Here is a 20,252-nt window from a genome sequence, read left to right on the forward strand (position 1 = left end):
GGTATCGTCGGTTAAGAATGAAAAGTTTTAATGCTGGGTACAAGACGGGACAATGTCTCCAGGAATTGATCTATGATCTGGTTATTACCAGCTAGTGATCAAGGAAAGAGACATTTAAGGAATTGCTACTTGTACTGAGTAGGGTGTGAGGAAATTGGTAAAAAGGTTTCTAAACCGGTTCAAGCTTCAGCAGCACAGGTGAGTTCTTCAAGCAGAGAATACAAGAATGGTGTGGACAAGCCTCCTTTAAGTCCACGAGTGGAATGTTGGACCACCTTTAGACAGAAGAGGAAAGTGAACGACTACTATGCCGAAGACATTGACACCGAGGAAGCAGGGTCACAGGTAGGATTCTATGAAATGTCAGATTGGGTTTCGCCAGGGATACTTAGAGTGAAGCTGCAAGAAGAAGAGACAGGTATGAGCAGATTTGATTTGAGATTACGAAGAAGCTAATGAAGAACGTCTGAGGAATAGAGAACATAGCAGGACTGGCAAGTGCGTCATCTATCACATAAGTGTCTCCATGGACAATAACACCAGAGATGGGAGGAACAGTAAGGAAATTTAAAGATAGACCAAAAGAGTGGTGTCAAATCAGAGTTCAGAAGACAAAGTAAGAATTGGTTGGTACTTGGTGATGCAGAGATATGTGTATTATAGTTAAATATAGAGGGATAGCGTCAAGAACCTAACCTATGGTAAAGATATGAAACTGTGAGGATACATATTAGGTTGGGCACGCTCAGGCTCAGACCGGCGCGGGGATGGGTTGAGCCTCGCGGGAGGTAAACGAATGGAAACATGGTTGATATGCACGGAACGCTAGGCTAACAGTTTGTGCATGGCATAGGGTACTTAAGTGTTGGTTATTAGTAAGAAAGATAATCTTGAGATTGGAATTTAATGGAATGCAGTAGATGGATGGTTGAAGTTAGAAGACCTCGACTGTACGAGGAGGAGATTTAATTAGAGGCGGATCTCTTACCTGAAAAGTATGTGTCAGTTAAAGAAAGGAAACGCCACAGTATATCACGGAACGGATAAGGTAACGATTGAGATGGGTAAAGTAATAGGGTGTGGCGGTGATCAAATACATTTTCTTTGGATAGTGGAATCCAGAGTGAAGGTTCTGTAGAAACGGGGAAGAACTCTATGGGTATAATACAATATAAGGATCAAGGGTCGAATGAATAGTCCACAGAGAATTTGGTGTGGAGATGGTGGGCCATAGGGATGGACCACATTAGACTGTAATAAGGTGATTGAACAGAGAAGAAGTTGTAACTCAGCTGAATGAGATGGAATAACTTGATTTGTTTGGCTAGTAATACGATGGGGCATTAATGACGTTAAATTGAGACTCCATAACTTTCTGAGTTTTGGAAAGGGACCAGAGAATGAAGGAAACGAAGTGGGAATCTGGAATCACTGATTAATTGCAGATAAGATAGCAACCTAAGGGCTTAACAATTACGTTAAGAGATTGGGCATTGAATGTGCAACATTCGGGATAACAAGAAAAGTATATTCATTAATGAAACAGTCATAAGCGTCATGAACACTGGGTCGATAAAAGATTAGATCTAATCGACATTATGCATTAGATGACTCAACGAGAGCATTAATGCCAGACCGACCTCAAGTTCGATGAAAATTAAAAGCGCTTGTGTGACTTACCCAGCAGTCACTCATCTGTTTAAGCTAGTGACTACCCATCAGTCACTCATCTATTTAAGCTAGTGACTACCCATCAGTCACTCATCTGATAGAGCCATTGCAGGAAAGCCTAGGTAACAGTTTTGTTACATGGCTATGGGCACCGAGCCCCGTAGTGACTTGTTTGTCAGTCACTAAGTATGGTTAACAGAACCTCAAAGTGATATTCACTCATCTGTTCAGAGCTATAAGCTCTATATGATCATTTTGATCATCATATGCATGGCTTTGGGTGCTGAGCCCCGAAGTGACTTGCTTGTTGGTCACTCAGTATGGTTTACCAGAACCTCAAGTGTCGAAACACTCATCTGGTTAGGATTAACTTGATAGTCATCCAATCAGAAGGGCAGGATTTCTTATCCTGGATACCCCAACATTGTTTGAACTTATTTTCATGCTTGAATAAAGTTATGTTTGCTAGGCATTCCAGATATGATTTGATATCATGATATGACTGTTCATGAGCATATTGAGTTTTCTTGCTAGGCTTCGGCTCACGGGTGCTATGTGGTGCAAGTAAAGGCAAAAGAAAGCTGGACCATCCTTGAGTTGGAGAGCTTAGGTGACAATGTGTACATATGCAGTTGCTCGACTGCCACAGCCGAGGTTCGAAGGAAAGGAACTAGGGCTAAACCCTGTTTTGCCGCTTAGATCGGCTGGTTGTAAATATTTTCTTGTAATAGACCTTTAAATTATATTTTTGGGATCCCAATGTATACAGTAAACGTTCTAGTGAAACGTTATATCTTAACCAAAATTTTTAATCCCTAAACCGCTAATCATACTTAGTTACACGTTTATGGCTGAATGACTCGATTAGCGAGTTTAGCACTGTTTGCAATGTGCACTGTAATGGTCCATGGAGTTTAGGACATTACAGGAAGTGTTATGGAAGTCTAGCCGCGTTAGCTGGAATAGAAAAGCTGCTACAGCAAGAGTTGATCTATGCCGAAATAGAAGTAGTCATTGGTCAACTGGCTAACTTGTCCATCTGGTCAAGTCTGTTAGAAAATATACGGATTGGGCAAGGGCATGATGACACATTAGTATCTCACACACCTGTAGTTAAAGAAGGCAAGGACACAGATTTCTCGATATCAGGGCTCTTGAGATATAAGGATCGGGTATGCATGCCGACTGGTCAATGGATTAAGATGAAGATTTTCGAAGAAGCGCACAGTACCCCATACTCAGTTCACCCAGGGTCGACTAAGATGACTCGCGATCTTAAAGCACTGTATTGATGGCCAGGAATGAAGAAAGATATAGCAGAGTAAGTGTCTAAATGCTTAGTACGCCTGCAAGTAAAAGCAGAACATCAGTGGCCTGCAGGTTTATTGCAATCGCTTAGTATTCCAGTATGGAAGTGGGAAGACATAGCCATTGATTTTGTGACAGGACTACTATGAACAAATAAGCAGCACGACTCGGCTTGGGTAGTAGTAGATAGACTAACCAAGTCAGCTCACTTCCTGCCTATCAAGACTACGTACACAGCAGATCAATATGTAGACGTTTATGTCCGAGAAATAGTAAGACTGCATGAAATCCCTAAGACCATAGTATCCAATAGAGGATCAGGGTTTACATCAAAATTTTGGGGAAGCTTGCTACAAGATATGGGTACCAAGTAAAGTCTTAGTAAATCATTTCATCCTCAAATTGATGGTCAGTCCGAGCGTACCATACAGATTTTAGAAGATATATTGTGCGCTTGTGTACTTGATTTCGGAGGATCATGTAGTAAGTATTTGCCGCTGATAGAATTCTCCTACAACAATAGCTATCATTCAACGATCGGGATGGCACCCTATGAGTTACTCCATGGAAGGAGGTGTCTGTAACGACCCAAATTCACTAATAAGGCTTAAGGGCCTTGATTAGTGTGCCGGGAGGTCATGATGGGAATTATGTGTGATTATTATGATTAAGATGCATGATTATGATTTTAAGCAAGTTATATGACTATGTGAATTATATTATGTGATAATTATGATGTGTGAATTGTACCACGTGGATGTTGTGATACCAGTGTGATGCACGTGCCGAGACGGTCCTAGAAAGTTAGATAATGGTAACTGGTGATTTGGTAACCTGCGTAACTATTAGTAACCATAGAGAGTAACAGGTTTTATGGGGAAAGTGGTAGAATTGCAAAGCTGGTGAAAAGACAAGTATGGCCTTGAGGTTTAGTTAGGAAGGGGTATTAGTGGAAGGGTAGAATAGTCATTTGGTAGGATAAATGATCATTAGCTGAAGAGAAAATATCATATACGTATAACATTTGGAGAAATGGGTTTATGCTGAAATTGGGGACCTAGAGGAAGAGCAAACCTAAGAAGAAGAAGGGAGAAGCTGAACTTAGCTTTTGGAAGAAGAATTTAAGGGTGATGGAAGTTGTCAAGCAAGCTTAGATCAAGAATACTCAGAGGTAAGATTTTGATTATGATATATCCAAGTTTTAAGTCTGTAATTTTAGATAATGAATGTGAATTGAGGCAAGTTGGTGGCTGGTTTTGTGTGAATTCAGAATTGGGAAATCAAGGGGGAAGGAGGTTTTAGAGCTGGAGGTTGGACTCATCACTCAAGGTAAGGTCTCTGTGTGTTTATTAGGCTTGTTTCTATTAAGGTTTAGGGAGTTTGGAGTGTGGTTTGTGTTTGAGTTCAAGTTGTTCTTAATTTTCTGGTTTGAGTTGTTAAGTATGAAATTCAAGAGTGAAGTTTAGGATTGAAGGTGTGAGTGAGCTTGGGCATGATGTTTTTGGGTTGTTGTGAGGTTTATTAAGGATTTAGAGTTGGTTTTGGGACTTAGGATGGAGTTTAGGGTGATTTGGAATGAGTTAGGCTCGGGAAAAACGCGAAGGGAAACCCAGAATTCTGGGCTGCGAAGGCATGCCGCAGCACGGGTTTTCCGTGCCGCGGCGTGGAGTCCCTGACTGATGGGTGCCGCGGCACAAGAAAGTGGTGCCGCGGCACAAGGCCAATTTCAGAGTGTCACTTTTGGCAATTTTTGGCCTTTGCTCCGGGGGTTCGGGGGATGTCTCCGGGGTGTTGTTCTAAGGTTTTGGGGGTTCCGAGAGTGTGGGTTAGGTACTGGGAAGGTAGTCTTGGATTGGTTAATGACAAAGAATGTTATATTTGTGTTGTGATTAGGACTTTGGAGAGGCTCGGGGTAGAGGACCGTGCTTGCGGCTACGTGGCATCGGAAACCAGTGAATTGAAAGGTAAGAAAACTGCACCCGAATGTATGATTGTGATGGGACTAAGTGCTCCCGAGAGTTGTATTGTGTCATCGTTGGTATTATGTCAAGGGACACGTATAAGCGGTCTAAGAGTACCGTTCATGATTTTAGCGCACGGGGCGCGAATTGGCCATTGGAAGCCAGAAACAATAGGTTAACAGAGGGAGCAGCCTGTGAGCGCTAGCCCTGGTTAACATCTGTGTTTTATGTATTTTGAGCTGAGATGCTTAGTATGTGGTATACTTGAATGATGATATACTTGAATTTATGAGATGCCATATGAGTAATTGACTTGATTGCTAATTGTTCATGCTTTGTTATTGCTGTGTTTTCTTGCTGGGCCTTGGCTCACGGGTGCTTCATGGTGCAGGTAAGGGCAAGGGCAAGCTGGACCAGGCCTGAGGTGGGGAGCTCCGAGGTGAAATGTACATAGCCAGCCGTTCGATCACCATGGTCGAGGAGTGTGTCAGGATAGAGATTACCTAACTGCTCATTTTGCCTTAGTATGGCTGTTAATGTATTTAAACTTTGTAACTTTTGTAAATGGCTTTTAAACTGTCAATTTTGGGATCCCATGTACATAAACAATGTTTGGTAATGGAAACGTAACTTTTGAGACCAAAACTCTTTTAACCCTAGTTCCTCTACTATTCCAGTAACACGCTTTTACTTTAATAACTTGATTAGCAAGTCTGGCATTTTATAAACACACAGTGTGACGGTCTTGGCTATCCAGGGCGTTACAGTGTCGATCGCCGTTACATTGGGATGAGGTAGGAGAAAGGCAACTTCTTGGACTCGAAGCTATTAGAGAAGCTCAGGATGCAGTAGCGCTAATTAGAAAGCGTATCCTCACTGCTTAGAGCCGTCAAAAAAGTTATGCAGATGCCAAGCAGCGCGATGCGGAATTCAAAGTTGGAGATCAAGTCTTCTTAAAGATATCTCTTATGAAAGGTGTGAAGTGGTTTGGGAAAAAAGGCAATCTTAGTCTTTAGTTTATAGGTCCTTTTGAGATATTGGACAAAGTGGGAGCAGTTGCATATAAATTAGCCCTACCTCCAGCTCTAGCACATATCCATAATGTGTTCTACATCTCAATGCTCTGTAAATATGTCTCAGATCATCTCACGTCCTCAAGTACGATATGATAGCACTCCAGAAAGACTTGAGTTACGAGGAATGACCTGTTAGCATCCTAGATAGAGGGATGAAGGAATTACATTCTAAGAGTATTCTGATAGTAAAGATCCTAAGGAGTAATAGTTCTAAATGGGAGGCAACGTGGGAGTTGGAGGAAGACATGTTAACCCGGTATCCGGAATTGTTTGGTAAGTAAATTTCGGGGACGAAATTCTTTTAAGTAGGAGAGAATTGTAGTGTCCCAGAATATTTACTTAGCTAGCTAGATAGCAGTAGTAGTTATTATTAGTTAGTAGTATGTTAGTTACCATGGATTTTGGTTCAAACCGGGACTTAAATGGAAACTCATAGCAACAGTTGTGGATTTTATAAGTTTAACCTATAGTTTAAGAATATTAATTATAACATAAGGCTTGATTAATTTTACTGGTCATAGATATATATTTAATATAACCTATGGTTTAGATAGAGCTAATAAGAGTGTGTCACTTGTCATAATTATGATTATTAAGGAATTAAGTATTTTTGATGGATAGTTTTAATAAAAGAAAGATCTAGAAGATCTAGAACCTTCCAGCAGCTATTAGGATCGTATTATGACTCAGTCATAGTTGTTTCTCAAATTCAAAATTATGTAGAAAATGTGCAAATACGTGTGTAATATATCAAGGTATGTCAATATATCACAGCATAGGGGCTATTATATTGCCTACGGAAGATACGGAAAACACGTCGACTTTGCACGAAGGATCGAACAAGACTCGGGAATCCAGGGGGAGGCGATATATCGCCTATGGGGGGTGATATATCGACTCCATGTATGTATTTTTGAAAGTTTGATTTTTGAATTTTAAAATTAGCCTTAACCACTTCGACCTGCCTTTGAACGATTTTGACCGAGTTCTGGGCGTCAGTTGAACGAAAATTTAAATCTTTTTCATTTTATAATCATTTATTTATTAAAATTGAAAGGGGCTAGTTTCACTCCCTGAACTCTATAAATAGGACCTAGTGCTCAGCCATTTTCTTCATTCTTTAAGCATTTGATCAAAGTCTCCAATGTGCTAGTGTTACTATAAAGACATTCACTTGAGTTTTGGCTAAAGCTTTATCATTCTAAGCTTTTATAAACACTTGGGAAGTGATAAATAGTGTGATTTCGGTATTGAGGTTTACACCAATCCATAAGGTCATTCAAGGTATTTCTATTCCTAAGTTTAGTACTATATGGTTCTTTAGTTTTCTTTATTCATATCCTAACTCTTGTTTATAATTCTTGATTAGGTATTTATGTTCTTGAAGCTTAAGGTATTCTTGGTAAGTTTCTTTTTGATGGTTTAGTTCTCATTTCATCTTTATTCTTTAGAGATTCTCACCATTTTACTGTTGGTTTATAGGAGTTTCTAATCCCGTTCTTGTTCCCAAATATCCCGGCTTTTGGTAAGGAAAATAGGATAGATTTTATGTGCTTATATGTTATGATATGTTTACGTTATGATATGTTTATGCTATGATATGTATATGTATGATATGTTTTTAGTCACTTGGGCATATGACTTGCTTAGATAGCAAGCCCCAAGATTATTTATCATTTCATGGGTTAAAGTTATGATTTACCCTACCTCGACTAGTAGAGGACCTAGATGTGTTATCATATACTACCATGTGATCTACCTACCTCGATTAGTAGACAGGGGACCTAAATGGTTTATCACATGCCATGTTAATGAGTTAATGGCCATTAATATTGTAGTCCTATATTATATATGTTTCATTTATAGTCATATGTTTTCTAGTATATATTTATGATACAGTTTTATGTTTATATGTGTTAGTAGATTTTTCTTGCTGAGCATTAGGCTCACTCCTTTATTTTAGTATGATGCAGGAAAATAAATATGGAAGGCGGAAGGATTCTTGGAAGCTTGGCTTATGTGTTAAAGATGAGTGGATTCAATGGACTATGTGTTGATCGAGGACGATGTTATTTATTTTATGTCTTCTAAATTATGTTTGGATGTAATTCAACAATTAGTATTTAAAGTTATGTTTTATGATTTATAAACAATGGGTACCCAGACCATATCACATTTTATTTTATACTTTTATGTTATTGATACAATATTTATTTTGGGGTTCTAATAAAGTTATGATTATTTCTTATGTATGCTTTCTCAAAAATAGTAGCTATGTCTAGTAGTTTTAATGGCCCAAGGTCTTAGAAATAGTTGGGTCATTACAAGAATGGAAGTGCGACAAGATCACGATGGAATTTGTGACGGTATTACCATTAACACCATTAAAGAATGACAGTGTCCGGGTGATTGTCGATCATTTGACCAAATCTGTTCATTTCATTCCAATTAGGAAGGAATATATGGTTTCTAGGCTAGCTCGACCTTATATGGATAATATACTTCAACTGTATGGGTTGCCTTCCAGCATTGTTTCTGATAAAGATCCTCGATTTACATCAAGGTTTTGGCGAGCATTACAAAAAGCTTTAGGAACTTAACTTAACTTGATCTCTGCTCACCACCCTCAGACAGATGGACAGTCTGAGAGAACTATCAAAATTTTGGAGGACATGCTTCCTTCTTTTATTTTGGATTTTGGGGATAGCTGGGGAGAACCCTTGTCATTGGTAGAATAAACTTATAATAATAGCTACTAGGCCAGCATAGGCATGGCTCCTTATGAGACCTTATATGGGAGACCACGCAGATCACCTTTGTGTTGGGCAGAACCAGATGAGCATGTCACAATTGGACCTCAAATTATCGCTAGTATCACTGAGAAGATCAAAGACATCCAAGAGAGACTTAAGGTTGTTCAAAGTCATTAGAAGAGTTATGTCGACCTCTACCGACGAGAAGTTGAGTTTGAGGTTGGTGACTGTGTCTTCTTGAAAGTTACTCCCATGCATGGTGTGACGAGATTTGGAGTGAAGGGTAAGGTAGCCCCGAGGTATATTGGACCTTTCGAGGTAATCAAGAGGGTTGGGGAGGTCGCTTATCAATTGAACTTACCAGCATGGTTGGGGCATGTTCATAATGTGTTCCATGTGTCGATACTGAGGAAGTATACTCCAGACCCATCGCACATCATTGAGTATGAGGCTATCCATCTTCAGAGAACGTGACATATGAAGAACAATCTTTCAGAATCTTGGCGAAAGAGTTAAAGGTGCTAAGGAATAGAGAGATTCCTGTAGTCAAGGTCTTATGGCAGAACCATAGAGAAGACGAGGCTACTTGGGAGTTAGAGTCGGAGATGTATGAAAAGTATCATCATTTGTTTAATTTTCAGCTTGAGGTTGTACTTTGAAAATTTCGGGACGAAATTTCTTTAAGGAGGGAGGAATATAAAACCTGAGACTTTTCAGGTTAAAAAAGTAAAACAGAGAAGAAAAAAAATTAATTTAAATTATATATGAGTGGTGGGATCCACTTATTTAAAAAAAATTATATAATCAGATTTTTTTTTTCCCTTTTTCTTCTCCCTTCCCATCCTTCTTCTTTTTTCTTCTTAAAAATTTATGGACCCACTTTATGAACCTTAATTCTGGTATGGTAAAATTTCTTAAAAATTTATAATAGACTCACTATAACTACAATAAAAACCATCATAAAAAAGCTGATAAAAATTGTTTTACATGTCTCAATTAGAAGTGTGTGTTGCGCTTTATAATTACCCTAAAAAAGTAAGAACAAACATATTACCAAGGACAATACAAAAATAAATACTATTATATTTTGTATTATTAAGATCTTCATGACTATATAATAAGTTCGTATTATGTCATGTATGTATATATACTCAGATATTTTATGGACAAGCCAATACTGTACAATCACTTTATATTAAAAAGATTTCTACAAACATAAAAGTCTACCAAATAAAGGAAAAGAAGTCATTCACAATAACAATAATGTAACAACATTAATTCTTTAGCAACACAACTCATTAAATCTTCTTTTCCCATTTGGTGTCATCATTTTGTGTCACACCATAGACTTGATGTCGTTTGCAATGTTGATAGCATCTTCTTTGGCTCCATAGAAACCTTTTCTAGATAGACCCACACAATATAAACCATTCTTTCCTTTCCAATTATTTGGGTAACTTATTTTCGAAAACCCATCATCATTTAACAGCCAATCATATCCCTTCCAAAATCAAAAAAAGAGAAAAATCCAATTAAGTGTCTTTTCTAATGAAAATTTGGGCTCTTTATTATTGAACTAGAATTGGAGTTGTATATATAATTATTAATTGTAGTTACGTACCTTAAGCCACAAGTGCGTAGATCTCTTGAATCCCGTACAAAACACTACTGAGTCGAATGGGTAAGACTTTCCATTCTTCAACAAAACGATGTCGTTTTCAATGCTTTCTATCTCTGCTGGCAATACCTGCACAAAACCATGTTTGGTTTCTGAGTGAATCATGAGTATACTATTTTTTTTTCTAGATTATTGAATTATTAATCTCTACCTTCATATATATCTCCACATTCTGATTATATTCATTCTTTTTCTAAAAAAACCCGCGAATTATATATTTAAATTTTTTAACTGAATTTCTTTCTAAATATATATATATATATATATATTCTATTTTCATTCATTACAAAATTAGCCGTTTATAAAGAAATTTGTAAAAAATACTTTTTTACACTCTAATATTTTATAATACTAAAGAAATGAAAATTTCTTTAATATATCTTGACAAGCTTGTTTAAATAGAAAAACTCAGTCACAAAGTTTAGTTTTACAAATTTTTAAAACACAAGAAAACTAATAAGCATTAATAATATTAATATTTTTTTTTTTTAAAATCATCCATTATGAACAAATTTATTAATAAAGTTACTATAGATTCAACTTCTACATAAATGTAAATTATATTTTAAATTTTTAGGTTTTTTTCAGTTGCAACCCTTATTTTTTACATTTTGTAACATTTAAGTCTCGAAATGGTCCTCAATATTTTCAAATTGTATTATTTAGGACCCTAAATATTATTTTCATTTCTTTTCTCTTTTAAAATACATAAATAAAATATAAAAATAGTGAATCAATCTTAAAAAAATATTGAACCACTTAATTTATGATAATACCAAATACGACATTAAAGAAAATATATTTTCATAATATTTTAAAAAATATTTAATAATTTTTACAAATTACATTAATTTTTCATTAAAAAAATTCTTACCTATATTTTTTTAGAATTGATAACGAAATATCACGAAATTATTAATATTAAATATTGAATAAAAATTTTCTAAATTATTAGTCGTTGTTGAATTGATAGGAAAAATGTTATTTTCAACATAATTTAGTAATGTACCTGAATCTGGCCGGTCTTGATCTTATGGCAAGTTCCGAGATCAATAATTGGGAATTTACCATATTTGGCCTTCATAGTGAACGGGCCTTCAGAGGGCCTTTCTATACCATACTTGCTTAAATCTCCATACACTAACTTACTAAGCATCACCACCAAATATTCCACCACTTTGAATGGTAGATACTTCGCCAAAAACAACCCAAAATTAAGAATCTCCTTTGAGAAAAAATTAACCTACATACATACACCATTAATTAAAAACATCTTCATTACTAGTCACAAAACAAATATTAAATGAAAATCTCTCTTGTACATTTAATATAAGCCAACTATGCTCACAAAGTATTCCATATTAAAAATCAAAATATGTGGTCACAGCTCAAACAAGTACTAAATTCCAACATAATAAAGAGTCACCATTTCGAGCATGTAAGATAGAAAAGTAGGACAGAGTCTCCTACACATTAACAGTATCATAAAGAATTCAGTCGGTCACTCTAATCATATATTCAGTACTGTGAATACGTTTTGAAAACATTAATGGTCCATTAACTATTATATTATATTAAATAATATAAAGTTAGATTAAATAACGTGGCATGATGACATAATTTGATTTGTAACATATTATTTAAAGTCACAAAATTGGTCATGTTTCTGCTCAAATGGGAAAAAATAGAGCTATGGAAAAAAATTTACAACCCGCCCAACCTGAATAATCCGTCCCAACCAACCTGAAAACATCGCTAAAAAAAATAACCCGAATAAATCAACAAAAATTTAAATCACTCAGTTGTTACATTAGGCGGGTTGAACATAATTATCAACCCGCCCAATATAACCCGACTCGTCCAATTAAAAACTTATTATTTTTTAATACATTTAAATATATTAATATATTATATACATAATTAAATTTAAATCAACCCGTAATCATGAGATGATTGTTGAATACTTGGATTGGTATTATCTTTTTATATTTGTATTTGAATTTTGAAGTTTTAACATGGTTGTATGATTTGTGATGTTTCATGGTTGGACTATAATTTTTATATTAATTAAGTTTTGTTTTATTTTTTTATTATAAATTCAAAATATTGTTTTAAGTTTAAAAACATAAATTTTACACTATTAGTACTAGTATTGAAAGGAAAAAAACTACAAAAATGTAATTTAAAAAAAAAATCTTTCACAGGTTTAGGCGAGTTGACCTGACCAATCCGCCCAAACTATTAGACGGGTTAACTTTTTCTAACCCGATTATAATATTGGATGAGTAAAAATGCCCTGTAACCCAACCAACCCGCCCAATGATGAGCTCTAGGAAAAAAATAGATAGAATTTAAAAAAGAGTGTTGCTATTTGGCACCTAAAGCTGTTCAATAACATATGAGGTGGCACTCAATAATTAGTTAGCAATACCTTATAATACTTATTAAATTCAAATAAGTGGGATCCAATACTACTAGATTACATAAATATCTGAATGCCACCTTATTTGTGGTGTACGTGCCCCTTAGCAATTCTATTCTAAAAAGAAAAAAAAAAGCATACCGGGCTTCGGACGATAAGCGATGTTATGGCGCCGTGGTTGCTAAGGTCAAGAGCAATTTCCATGCCGGAATTGCCAGATCCAACAACCAAAACCTTCTTGTCTCGGAACACTTTCCCTGATTTGAACTGGGTCGAGTGAAGAATCTCCCCTGGGAAACTCTCCAGCCCTTTAATCTCCGGCACAAAAGGGTCGGCAGTTTCGCCGGTGGCCACCACCAAGAAAGTACCGGAATATTCCTCAGTATTATTGTCACCATCATTACCCGGATCGTTGATTCTGGCTTTGATGTTCCATCTCTGTAAATCCTCGTCGTAGTAGGCCGACTCAACGGTCCGCTGGTAAATGGGTCGGATCTGGAATTTAGAAACGTAGTCGTCCAAGTACTGGAGGAACAGGTTTTTGGGAACGTAACAAGGGAAGTTAGAGGGAAAGGGCATGTGGGGAAGCTCGCAAACTTGCTTTTTGAGATGAAGATGGAGTCGATCGTAAGCGTACTTTTTCCAAAGAGATGCGAAGCAGTCTTCTCTTTCTAGGATGATGTATGGGATCGATAGGTGGCTCAGGCAACCAGCCATGGCCAGGCCAGAAGGTCCGGCACCTACTATTACCACCGCCATTTTTTTTCCTTCTCAGATAAAGAAAAGTATTGTACAATTTGTACAAGTTTTCAGTAGACAAGATTCTCTTCTCTGTTCACAGCACGATCGCCAATAAAAATAAACCAACTGTGCGGACTCTATCGCTCAAACTCAACAATGTCAATTTCCAGAAAAAGATAAAAAATCTTATCCTTGAAAGGTCAACAAAAGATCAACAATGTCAATTTCCAGAAAAAGATAAAAAATCTCAGCTAAAATAAAAATAAATCAATATTTGCTGTATAAATATAAAAAATTATACTTATATACATTTATATATCAAAAACCATTTTTAGCCTTAAATATTGTATGTTACGATTTGGTTGCATTGGTCAATACATATTACATCAAGTATTATTAGATCACGTTATATGGAATTTAAATGTACTGTAAATTTATTTTTAAGAAAAAAAAATAAAAAATATGAAATTTTACAAAAATTACAAAAATACTAATAATAATTTGTAACAGTTGTATTACCTTGTTACATTTTTTTTGTTTATTTAAAATTTAAACTATAATCATACAAAATTAATAAAAATAATTAATAAATTTTCTAAATTAAATTAAGTAAACATGCATTGCGCGTTGCTTACACCTATTACATATGCATATATATAAATTATGATTTTTAAATTATCAATAATAGAAAAAGGAAGCGACAAGCAATTTATAACATGAAATTTCCACCAAGGCAGAAATCCCTGAAAACTAAGATTGGAGGGATCCGGGCAAAGATGTGAGATATTTACCAAGTGTTGATGATGTTTTTCATCAACTAAAAAGAAATAAGAGCGATTAAGCATTTATAAACAAAATATGAAGAAAGAAAGGACAAGAGATTTTATGTGGTTCAGTAGTTGAATCTACTAATGTCCACAAGCTACTTTTTTTATAATCTAAGTTAAAGATTTTGAGAGCAATTTTACACAGCTTCTGAGTACAAATTTGTGCGTAAAAAATAAATGCTCATGATCGAACTATTTATAGACTTAGTTTACTCAATATTATTCCCTTAATTTTCGGGAATTTACAACATATCTCATTTGAATTTGAAATACAAATGAATTTAAATACATACAATCAAATGCATTAGTTAAACAAATAACCCTTAAAATAGGGTTGTTCATACACAGTTTCAACTAAGCCCAAAATTGTAGGGATTTATAACTATGTGCACGTTGTTATAACGATAACGTCGCAGAGAAGACATTTGTCTTCGAGCTCACACTGCATGCTCGGGAGTCAATGACGTGGCATCATAAAGTAAATGAATACATTTTAACATATTTGATTTCTACTCTTACGAGCCTACATTTTGAGGCTGCTTTCCATATCTCAAAATTTGGTGTATAACATTTTGCCCCCTCAAAAGTATCTTTATTCGAGCCCCGTGAGAAGGAATCTTTTGAACTTGTCTTCCGGAAAACGTGCCTACCTACCACACTCAAGTGTGGACACGTGTCAACTCAGAGATGGATACCGAGAGTACTCAAGTACTCTTCTTCTACCCATGTCTTTTCACTAGCCCCTTTTTGCCGCTAGTTTTTGAGGTTAAATGACAACGCTCGAATCAAATGCCAATTTACTTTGAAAGACCGAAATTCTCTTATTGATTTCCCATTTCACAGCCTATATATTCCCCTCTCTTTGCTTCCCTCTCCTTACTTTCATTCCCAAAGTTTCAAAACAAAATCGGAGTGTTTTCTTGCATAATTTCTTCAAGTAAAAAGAAAGATATCTCCAAAATCCCTCAATTTCCCACTCAATCTCCATTCGAAAACAATTTCCCAAGGATTTGCTTGTACAAATATTACCATTCGATACTCCAATTTCCTCATCAACTTCCAACGTGTAAGTTTCTGATTTCTCTTTGTTATGCATGTTTTTTAAGCATTCTTAATTCTGTTCTTGAGGATTTATGGGAAAAATGAGAATTCGGGTCTGTTTACTAAGATATTTAGGGTTGAAAATTGGTTCATATCATTACAGTAATGAAACTGTAGGTATATAGCGATGATATGTCGTTGCCAAAACGGCATCGCTGTAGGTCCATATGTCAAGCAACCCGCCAAGGCCAGGCCAGAAGGCCCAGCTCCTACTATGATGGCGCCACCATTTTTTTATTATTATTATTATTCTTTCTTTTCTATGATCTTATAATGGTTGATTGATATGACTCAAGGTTTCTTTAGATGATTACTACGTATTGAGAAAAGTTTTCTTGACAAGACAAGGTTCTCATCTAAAGTAAGGCAACTAAGTTAGTATCCTCACGTCTCTCAAACTCAAGTATTTTAATCTTTTAAGGAATGTATTGAGATCAGGTTTCTCCACAAGACAAGGTTGCCATCTAAAGTAGAGCAACTCAGTCAATACCCACTCAAGTTGATTAATCTTTTAAGGAATGTTGATAAAGAAAAAGTAGTACAATGTTTTTCTCTATAAATAAGTTATTATTCTTTTTTTTTCTACTCTATAAATAAGTTAATATGGTAACGCTGTAGGTTTGGCCTAGCGGTGGAAGCCTCTTGTGTTTGTACCAAGATGTTGGAGGTTCAATCTGGACTAGGCTAAAATTTGTAAATATGTATATATGTAAGTATTTGTTCTTGAAGGTGGTGGTATTGGTCCCCCAAAATAGTGGTACTCGAATGGATTTTACTCCCCTCTTGATGATGTTTTTCTCTTTTAAAAAAGGGAAGTTGATATGGTGTTTAAGGTTATATAAATATAAGAATATTCTGTTAAATATAAGAATATTCTGTTAAAGTTAACATTAAAAAAAAATAAAAAACCGTTAAAACAAAAAATTTCCGTTATCTACACATTTATTATATAGAAGATATATATATATATAGAAGACTTCTCAATGATTACTACCCATAGAAGGGTACTAATAATTATGATGATGTGGCAACATAGTGACTTGGAATATCAAGTCACCAACAGGTAAACAAAATTTCTACATTAATTTTGAATTTTCATATATAATGCTTAAATAAGATTTTTTTAATTATTTAATTTAATAAATATGTGATCGTCATGTAATCAGGTATCATTTCCAAAAATTTTAAAAAATCAAAATTTATTTTTAGAAATATTAATTAACAACTATAAATATAGACATTGTTCTTAATATAATGATTAATATTAAAGTAATCATCCATGGGTAGTAACCATTAAAAATGCTCTTATATATATATAAATCTCTCAGCGGTTGTAGATTTACAAAAGGGAGAGGATACTTCAATTTTTTAGAACAACTATATATGAATCTAAAACAAATGTTGTTTTAGTAAGCATGAAATTTTTAAAAATTAATAGAAAATAATGGAAAAAATTATTTTTAAAAAAATTATTTTATAAAGTTTACAATTAATTTTTATATGGGATTTATTAGTTTTAATTTAATATATAGTATACATATAAGAACCCAAAAACAATTGAAAATTACAACAAGACCCTCCGGCCGGCGACTTCAATTTCTGCCCTTCGAACAGTGTTGTAGTGTAAATGACGACTCTGTCCTCGCCATTTGGTGGGCAAACCCTTTCATTCCGATATAGGAGACTCTTCTTCTTTGCTGGAATGGGCAAACAATTTATATATATGCATATATATATATATATATATATATATAGAGATTGAATACCTTGAAACTTGAATTATTGATTATTACTCACTTGACTAATTGAGAGCCAAGTCATGAAGTTAAATAAATTCTTAATCAAATTAATATTATGTTTATATGTATTGATATTTTTAATTGTTAAGATATTTTGGTTTTGGTTTTGAATTTGAATTTTATTACGTTTTAATAGCTCTTTAAATAAATTTTTAATCAAATTAATATCATGTGTATATATATTGATGTGTACATTTATTGATATTTTTAATTGTTAATATATTTTGGTTTGGAATTTGAAATTTTTTACTTTTTTATTTTTTAATTTTTTAAAAAATTAGATATTTAAGTATTAATTAATAGCTCTTTACGTTTTTTTTATCTATAGATGTATGGTAATTTTAAACTACATTTTCTAAAACACATATATCTAAAATAAAATAATATTTACGTAAAATACATTACTTCATTAATTTATAAAATATATATTTTTGAATGTATTAATTTATATATAGGCGTAGTTAGTAGTTACGTTTCTTTTGATTACTATATTTTTTAAATGTGTAAAATAGATAGAGTAAATAATATATCTTTTAAATATCTTATTTAAATTTAAAAAAAGATGTAACTACTTACATTTTTTAAAATTACTATATTATTATAATCTATAAAATGAATAAAAAATTAAATTAAATGAGAAAATAGATAAAGTGTTTTTGAGCAATTTTAGTTTTTTAAATGTGTAAAATAGATAGAGTTAATAATAATATCTTATTTAAAATTAAAAAATATGTAACTACTTACAATTTTTTCAATTACTATATTATTATAATCTATAAAATGAATATAAATTAGATTAAAGGAGAAAATAGATAGAGTGTTTTAGAGCAATTTTAGAGTGTCACATCATTTCCTTGAAGCTCTTCTTTATATAATATATAGATTATTATAATCTATAAAATGAATATAAAATTAGATTAAATGATAAAATAGATAGAGTGTTTTAAAAAAAAAATTTAGAGTGCCACATTATCTCAGTGAAGCTCTCTCTTATATAATATATGAGTAATGTTAGATATACACTCTAATTGCACACACTTTTTACACACTATGATGTATATTCAATTTTAACCATAGATATTCTTAAGTGGAGACCACATCACTTTTGATTATGTGGTTGAGATTAAATACATATCATTGTGTGTAAAAATTGTGTGCAATTTAAGTATGTTCCAATCATTACTCATAATATATAGATATAGATTAACATAAAAGAGTGTCTATTTTTTTTTCCAAACTAACTATATGTTACCACACCGTATAATCTTTTATATACTGCTTCAAAGATTTTATTTTATTAGTATATATTTGTAGCTTTTTTTATTATTTTATTTTTTGTTAGTTTATTAGGTATTTAATTCAAAAAATATCTTATTTAAATATCTAAAAAAATAACGTTTATGTAGTTTTTGTTTTTTTGTTTTTAATTTTTTGTTAGTTTGTTAGGTATTTAATTAAAAAATATCTTATTTAAATATCTAAAAAATAATTTTAAAATAATTATTAATAAAAATGAATAAAAAATTAGATTAAAGGAGAAAATAGAAAAAATAGGTTGGAGTAATTTTAAAGTGCCAAATCATCTCCTTGAAGCTCTCATTTATATATATATATTGATTTATTGATTATGAGAGTAGGTAATATGGTTGGATATTAAAGATTGTACTTTTAATATTCCCTAAACCCTATTAAACCTAATATTACCCCATCCTAATGAATAGGATACCGATAAATAAGAAGAAATTACATTTTATATGAGATTCTTAATAGAGTGTGCAAAAATATGGTTTTTTTAAAAAAAAAATAATCTATGGCTTTTTTAAGAATTTTCACTTTTATAGATTTATTTTCCTATATTTTTGTATAAAAGTTGGTTTATGCCATAGTTTTACTCTTAATCAAGTTTTATTATTTTGGAAGGGTATGTTTGTAATCTGATTATTATTTTCTTAGCTTATTTGTTTTTTCATATTACTAATTTTATATTAAATTTTTCTTTGGTTGTTTTGCAATTGTTTTTATAATATGAATTGTGTTTAAAATTATGTTTTATTTATTATAAACATTTTTTTTTCCACTTTTTTAGATTTTACGTTTCTTTTTTCAAATATTGGGTAAGGTAACCAGTTACTTGATTGATTTTTGACAGTTATGTAAAAAAAATCCTAGAGCTAGGTTAAATGACATGTACCAGGAGGGGTAACTAGTTATCCTGAGAGGAGTAACTTTCTGCCATAAGAGGGGTAACCAGTTACCATAAGAGGGGTGATGGGTTACTCATATTAAATATGACAAGACACACCAAATTTGGAGGAAAAAGAGGAAGAACACTTCATTAAAAAAGGAAGAAGACGTAACTATGATTTTAGTAACATAGATAACCAGTTATCATTAAGAACCCAGAAATAAACACACACATCAGATTGTGAATATAACCAATTACCTCTAGAAATATGCACACAAAGAACGTGAAGGTAACAAGTTACCCCCTGAATATACACAAAAAAACAGGAACACTACTACAAAAAAGGCTTTTTAGGACTAGCATTGCGAGTCCTAAAAAAGTTTTTAGGACTTGCGAGGCGCGAGTCCTCTATTTGAGAGCCTTAAAAACTAAGGTTTTTAAGACTCACATTGCGAGTCCTAAAAAATCTTGTTGAGTGCCTTTAAGTAAGTTCGAGTCCTAAAAAATTGGATTAAGTGCCTTTAAGTAATTTTTTAGGACTCGCAACGCAAGTCCTAAAAAATCAGGTTGAGTGCCTTTAAGTAAGTTTTTAGGACTTGCGTTGCAAGTCCTAAAAGAATATGGCATAGTAAAATAATGCACATCAAAAATTAAATTAATTTACCATTGGTAACATTATATTTATATTTGATTAGTTCTAACACAATTTAATATAAGAAATAAACTTATA

The 20,252-nt window shown here is 33.5% G+C and overlaps 1 protein-coding gene across 1 annotated transcript; it reads right to left on the bottom strand.

The window, feature by feature from the left end:
• Nucleotides 1-9,927: 9,927 nt before the first annotated feature.
• LOC133789106 (probable indole-3-pyruvate monooxygenase YUCCA10) lies at nucleotides 9,928-13,778 on the bottom strand. Its single transcript, XM_062226825.1, has 4 exons — nucleotides 13,011-13,778; nucleotides 11,457-11,690; nucleotides 10,391-10,516; nucleotides 9,928-10,270 (listed from the first exon to the last, which is right to left on the bottom strand). Exons 1-4 carry the CDS (start codon nucleotides 13,626-13,628, stop codon nucleotides 10,106-10,108), a joined length of 1,143 nt encoding a protein of 380 aa, XP_062082809.1. The 5' UTR covers nucleotides 13,629-13,778; the 3' UTR covers nucleotides 9,928-10,105.
• Between the last annotated feature and the right edge of the window lie 6,474 nt (nucleotides 13,779-20,252).

The sequence above is a fragment of the Humulus lupulus genome, chromosome 7, assembly GCF_963169125.1.
Source record: "Humulus lupulus chromosome 7, drHumLupu1.1, whole genome shotgun sequence".
Taxonomy (NCBI): Eukaryota; Viridiplantae; Streptophyta; class Magnoliopsida; order Rosales; family Cannabaceae; genus Humulus; species Humulus lupulus.